Below are 6861 nucleotides of genomic sequence, written 5' to 3'. Positions count from 1 at the left end.
CTAGTGGTCCTGCCATTGCGCCTAAAAAAAAAAATACCACAACTTTTTATCACACAACTTGCAATTTACATTTTCAGCATCATATATTGTGAAATAAGTCCAAACTTCGCTAACACGTGCTTTACTCATGTTTTTATACCACTTTGTCACTTGAATATCAGTTAAATTTGGGAAATGCAATAACACCAAACTTCAAATCAAAACAATACTTTTCGAATGAACTTTCTGAGATAACTTCGTTCATTCAACCTTGTTCGGCTCGAATGTTCAATTTAAACATGGCCGACACGAAATTCAAACATTTTGCGCGCGCTTTATTTGAAAAATTTAACATTCGTTTCGCATTCGCGAATATTGAAGATGAATATTCGCATTCGCATTCGCATTCGCGAATGTGAAAAATCCAACATTCGTTACATCACTAGTGGTAATTCTATTTCTCTTCTATTTTTAATCTTGAGAGATTGTTTTAAGCCGTTTTGTTTATTTTTATGTGTAACTTATTTCAGATCGGCAAGAGACAGCTATGGGGATATGATGCTATCGGTTACGTACAAGTTAAAAGAGTAAATGATGTGTGTACGGTCAAATGTAAAATCACGCCAGAACACCGCGTAGAGGAGGAATTAAGAAAAGTTTCAATATTGTAATTAGTTTCAAAGTTACAAGAGATCTTCGAACACATGTCCGAAGTGCCCAAACCTCCCGGCGGTCGGGAGGTTTGGGCACCCATGTAGGGAGGTTTGGGCACTGTATTTAATATGCACGAAATTGCTTTACTATACTACTAGGCTTAAGTATTATATAACATTACTATAAAAAATTGTAATACAAACATTTTTTCTTATCATAGATTTTAGAAAAATTTAACAATGTGACTTAGAATCAGTACTACACGATGTTAGACTTAATTAAACTTATCTTATATTTGGTATGATCCATAGAGGCTTGTCAAATTTATATTTTAAGCTGCCACGTTTCATCCATGTCGTTGGTGTAGGCAATTTTGTCTTTATATCCTCCAGGACACTGGCTACGTCCTCGATGTCAGGAAATATAAAAGTATTTCTTAACTTACTCACTCTCATAAATTTTACAGTTGTCATCGTCTGATTAACATCTTCAATTATTCCAACATAATGGTAGACAGTTTTTTTGGTGTCAAATTTCACTAATACAAAGTTATTGATCTGGAAATTTCTATCCAGAACGATCACATCGTCTTCATCAAAATCTTCCGATTCAACAACGGTTTCGTCAGAAACTGAAACATTTTCTATTTCATCATCGCTGCTAATTTTCCTGTTTTTCTCTGGTTTGGAAGTAAATTCATCAGCAAGTTTCGGAATTTTTTTCTGTCCTGTATTTTTGAAGCATTTTCTATTTTTGTTGAGCTCTTGAATCTTATTTTTTCTTTGTCTTTCTTCTTCTTCCATTTCTATAAGTCTTTTCTCGGGTGTGTCCGTCAATATTCTAGTTTTTCCCTTCTTCCATTTCATACCCTGCAATTTCCTGGGGCCGGCCTTCGGATACGGTCTTACTACATCAGGTGTTACATTGACAGTGCCACTAATTTGACTTGTAGAGGGAGATTCCAGTTGAGATGGCCCAATGACTTCCACATTTGAACTTGTACGATCCTCTAGACTCTGATTTTCCCCTGTTGAAGGCTGTTCAGTGACAGGTTGGTCTGAAATAGATTGTTCTGAAGGAACATTACCCTCTTCCGACAAGCAGCGATCAGTTATACAAGCGAAATCTTCATCGGAGAAAATATTTGAATTCAATGGCCATATGCCAGATTTTTCAAATCCACTTTGAATATTCTGCAACTTGAATGCTAGTGGAAGGGCTTTTGCTGCTAATTTTGGTATTTCATAAATTGTTACTGTTTTGGCCGGATTGCTTACCATCCAATCTGTTACAGCAGTGTTATAATAAGTTTTCAGTGGTCCATAGACAGTCAGGTCTAGAGGTTGCAGTTTATGGCTGCAGTGTGATGGGAAAGTCATTAAAACAATGCCTGATTGTTTGCAAAAATCGAGAACTGGTACTGAAATATGGCTCTCATGATTGTCCAGCAGCAAAAGAACTGGCGATGAAGGCGTTGGTTTTGCGTGTTTGGCGAAATGGTGAATATATTTTAAAAAATTTGGTGATGTCATCCACCCTGAAGGATGTGCTGCTCCATCTGAACCAACAGGGGCATCATTTAGCATAAATGTTTTGAAATTAACCCGTGGGAATATGAAAAATGGTGGTATTGAGTTACCCAATGCATTAATACCGCAGCAAACCGTTACAAGCGTCCCTCTTTCAGCTGACGTTACTTGCCCAACTTGCTTAGTGCCTCTGAGAGCAATCACTTTCTGGGTTCGTTGCACCGTTGATAATCCAGTTTCGTCTATATTGTAAATAGACTCAGGGCCGAAGCGATGCCGTTCATACACAGTTTTAAGATTTTCAAAAAAATTTCCGACATTTGTCTTATTGATGCTTGTGGCCCGTGACAGACTGGTAGCCTCTGGTGTCCTTATCGAAAGTTGAGGCTGTCTTTTAAAAAATCCCCTTATCCAGTCTTTGGATGCAAGTTTCTTCTCTGTCCAGTTATCTGGTATTTTCTTTTTAATGGCAGTGGCGTATTCATAAACCAATTCGCGTGTTTTCAGTTTTGATAGTCCATGGTTTAGTTTAAAAGATGTTACAAGATATTCCGAAATTTTCTCTTCTTCATCTTTTGTGAATATTTGAGACGATATAAATTTACAAGAATTATCTTTTACGACACCACCCTGCTTGATATACCTTTGCAGGTTAGATCTTGGTATGTCATATTTATTCGCAGTACTTTTAATTTTAGCACCTTTGGAAACTTCTTCCAATGCGCGCAAAATAATATCTTTAGGGATTTCACGTCGCTTATTTTTCTTTTTAAATGAAAACGGCATTGTCCTAAAAAGAAATGATTAACCACTCAATCCAATAGGCATAGCAAAAAGACACCAAAATACACTAAAAACAGAGGGAGCATTGGGCATGCCCAAACCTCCCTCCTACCTGCGTGCCCAATGTTCCCCATAACCTCACTTTTCAAATAGATTAGAATAAGATTATTTTTATCAAATGTAGAAACCTAATTTACAGGCAAATATAATATTCATTAAACACAAAAGAAAAAGATAACACAGATACTTACACGTTCTTGCAGATTTCTTTGATAAGTTACATCAAATCACAAATAAAATATTTACTTCTGTACGCAGCAAACCGTTACGCGCATGTAACTTGACAACCAAGTGAAATGACAGCTGACACTTTAGATAAGCGGTGTTGCTAGTGAATAAAGTATAGTGCTGTGGTAGAAAACAAAAAATATCTATGAAAGTTTTGGAGAAATGAGGGGGTGCCCAAACCTCCCGACTGCCCAATGCTCCCCTACCTCCCCTACGTACCACACCTTATCGTTGCAGTTTAGATTGCAATGAAAAGGACCAAGAAGTTTTAAACGTAACTTGGGAAGATTGTACCGCCAGCATAGGTGGCTATAAACATGCTATAGCATTTTTAATGTAGCTACATCGTCGAAGTGAGGAACCTTCAACGACTGCTATCAAATGTTATTGGAAAAAATCTAATATATATGCGGACAGGGACAAGTGAAACGCAAGGCTGCTGTTAACGCACTGACTTATATTGTCCTTGAAACAGTATTATAAGCGCGTGGCGCAGCACGCATACATATACGTACGTAACAATTCCTCCCCCATAAATATTAATTAAATACATAAAACAACTTTTTATAATCAACCCTGGGACATTACGTTTTGACCTCCGATTAGGTTCGACTGGCGTAATAACTTCTACTTCCGTTGGCTGTTGAGTACTTTCTGCCTCTTGGAAGTCATCCTCATCATCTGATTGTACCGGATGGCGAACATCTCTAGTGGTCGTCACCCACGCTGGTGACGTCTCCGCTGCTCCATCATGGAGCTGTTGCGTTGTGGCTGTGGTAGCGGCAGTAACTACTGGAGGAGTACTTGCTACTTGTCTCCTCCTTCCCCAGATATTAGGTCGCTGGAATCAATCGGGCTGAGCGATGATGGTCTGAATGTTGGACCTGTAAATTGGGATTCCATGTCTTCCTCATTCCTCACATCAGGTAGAGACGATTCCGTGCAGTCCCCGAGCTGTTTGCTATCATTTACATTTTTATATAACCATATCTGGTTTTTATGTTTTTTTACAGTTGCGGCTGTCTTACAGTCCTTCAACAAATATAAACGCCTACCTAAACGTTGTAACACAATTGCTTTACACCATGAAAACTTGTCCTTACTACTATATTTCTTATACAATACATACTGTCCGGATGATAAGGGTATGTTTTTTCCACCTTCCCTTTTTTAACCTGTGAACACTGTTTCGATTTGACCTTAGCGGCTGGTGAGGTCGACGAGGGCAACGCTACAGCTGGATTTAGTATTTCCAATCGCGTTTCCAGTTTACGGCCTAAAACTAGTTGTGCCTGTGATGTGGTTGTCATGGAATGTATGGAATTACGATAATCAAACAGATATCTCAATAAATTTATTTTATTGTCTTTTGCGTTTTTTGATTTTAAAAACTTAACTTAATACCTTTTTTTTACAATTTTGACGTAACATTCGGCCTGGCCGTTGCTCGCCGGGTGGTACGGCGGCGACGTCACATGAGAAATTCCATTTAATTTACAAAAATATTCAAATTCTTATGAACAAAAAGCCGTGCCATTATCCGTTACCAATGTTCGGGGTAATCCAAACCTTGACATAAACTCGCATAATTTCTCTATAACCGCAATTGAAGCACAAATATTCATTTCATATACTTCTACCCACTTAGAATACGCATCAACGATGACTAAAAATGTACGACCGTGTAACGGCTCCAGAAAATCTAAATGAACTCTATGGAAGAGGTGCGGGGGGTACGGCCACGGGGATATAGTGGCTCGTGGTGGGGACGGCCGCATTTGGAGACATATGTCGCAGGAACCTATCATTTCCTCGAGGGTCTTTTTTCTTCTAACACAACTTGTAATTTTTCCTAAATGGAATAGGTAGATTCATCTGGATATCGGATGAAGGTGGACAGTATACAAGTGATTTAAGTATAGATGCTATAGCTGGAACAGTAAGCTTTATGATTTTAGTAACAGAACTAGTCGACAAACCAAAATCTAAGGCCAGAATAGTATTAGATTGATATAAGCGTATTTTTTTTCAAAGTCATTATATTTCGCGGAGTACATTTTGTTGATTCAGATAACATATTTATACAAAAATAGCATTCTTTAGGTAAACCTAACAACAGTTGCGGTTCTCTAGATATGGATAAAAGAGCAGCCTTTTGCATATAGTTTCTAAAAAACTGTATTTCGTATTCCGAGTTCTCCGTATCTGAATCTATATTAGGATTCTTTGATTGTTGATTAATGTTATACATTTTATGTGAAGAGGCGTTAGAAGATGTGTCATTCATACTACGAACTGACACTGCATCAGGAGAACATATTATTTTTTTCTCTTTTTTAAAATATTTATTAACAGTCATGGTTGATTTATGGACATTTTTAGTTTTCAGCTTTATTTGCACACCTTTACTTTTTTTGATATTTCTAAGCACTGACCGACACTTACTGGATCCTCTATTATTATTTCGTCTTCACAGCAAGAAACAAATATCTCTTTAGGCTTTTCTGACGCCGAAGTTTCGTCTTCGTTTAATAGTTTTACAAAAAAAATTATTTGATTACGTTTTCGCACTGCAGACCTTTCAGGTTTATCTTCCTTTTCTTGTTGACATTTGAATTTGTGAGGAACAATAACCTTTTTTAGTTTAATTCTTCCCCCAAACATCTTATATTTAGTATAGTTGTACATATCATTCTCAATCTAAAACAAGAAAAATCTCATAAAGCAGATTTTTATTCAAGCAGAGCAGTAGCAAAAGTCTAGTATAGTTTAAAAATGTGTAAAAATTAAAAGGATGACCCAAAGCAGTTGCATTGTTCTCAAAATATTATAATAAGATCTATGTATAAACATAACAGTAAATCTAAAAGTTCTGAAACCAAAGGTTGTGCGCCTCTGACCTGATTTGATGTTTATACGTAAATACTAAATAAATGCAAACTACAAAAGATTATAATAATCATTATTATGTACCTACATTAAAGATAATTAGTATAGGTACTTACGTCAAAATGATGTTCACAACAATAAACTGCTTTTATCTCCAAATTGATCTAACCTCTTCATAGCTTTTATCCATTTCTTTCGCATTCGGACGTCCATCGGAACGATAAAAAAACAATTTATCAGGCGCATTGGTGGTTGTATTTATACATTTCGGCACAACACATGATTTTCTAGTAGCCCAACATAAAATACAAAAATTTAAAAAAAATTTACATTTTCTTCACAGTGTTGGAAATAAATTTATATAAAGTCTTGAATAGTGCAGGCCTTGATAAGATCTCTTCTAGAGATTTCGGTACTTCATTACTATGCTCTTGAATCTCGTGAATGAGTAATAATCTGTCTAGTCCGTATTTTCTACATTTGAATATAATATGATTCAAATTTCATCTTCATTACAGTGAGGACATTTTGGGTTGTGAACCATTTTCAGTCTATACAGGTGAGTGCGAGTTTGATTATGACCAAATCTCATACGGTTAATAGTCGTGATAAATTGTCTGCAAAATTTATAAAAATTTACAATATCAAAGAATATATTGGAATTACCCTTAAATAAATTCAAAACATCTGTTAATTCATATTTACTGAACAAAGCTTATTACTCACTAAACGTTTATTT

General features: G+C 36.3%; 1 protein-coding gene and 1 pseudogene across 1 annotated transcript; one reads left to right on the top strand and one right to left on the bottom strand.

Annotated features, from left to right (window-relative positions):
• The first annotated feature begins 360 nt into the window (after positions 1–360).
• Positions 361–3757, top strand: LOC131849687 (uncharacterized; annotated as a pseudogene).
• Positions 3758–4040: 283 nt separating this feature from the next.
• Positions 4041–5041, bottom strand: LOC131849686 (uncharacterized protein K02A2.6-like). The gene is made up of 2 exons (XM_059199799.1): positions 4803–5041; positions 4041–4194 (listed from the first exon to the last, which is right to left on the bottom strand). The coding sequence occupies exons 1-2, from the start codon at positions 5039–5041 to the stop codon at positions 4041–4043; spliced, it is 393 nt and encodes a 130-aa protein (XP_059055782.1).
• Between the last annotated feature and the right edge of the window lie 1820 nt (positions 5042–6861).

Source organism: Achroia grisella, unplaced genomic scaffold, assembly GCF_030625045.1.
Source record: "Achroia grisella isolate CSIRO2021 unplaced genomic scaffold, CSIRO_AGI_Agris_v1 utg660, whole genome shotgun sequence".
In the NCBI taxonomy this organism is placed as follows: domain Eukaryota; kingdom Metazoa; phylum Arthropoda; class Insecta; order Lepidoptera; family Pyralidae; genus Achroia; species Achroia grisella.
This window is presented reverse-complemented; position numbering and strand designations above follow the sequence as displayed.

Coding starts and splice junctions, on each gene's coding strand:
- LOC131849686 (XM_059199799.1), bottom strand. CDS start 5,041: ATGATAGGTTCCTGCGACATATGTCTCCAAATGCGGCCGTCCCCACCA. Junction 4,195..4,802: donor TTATGCGAGTTTATGTCAAG/GTTTGGATTACC, acceptor TGTAAATGATAG/CAAACAGCTCGGGGACTGCA.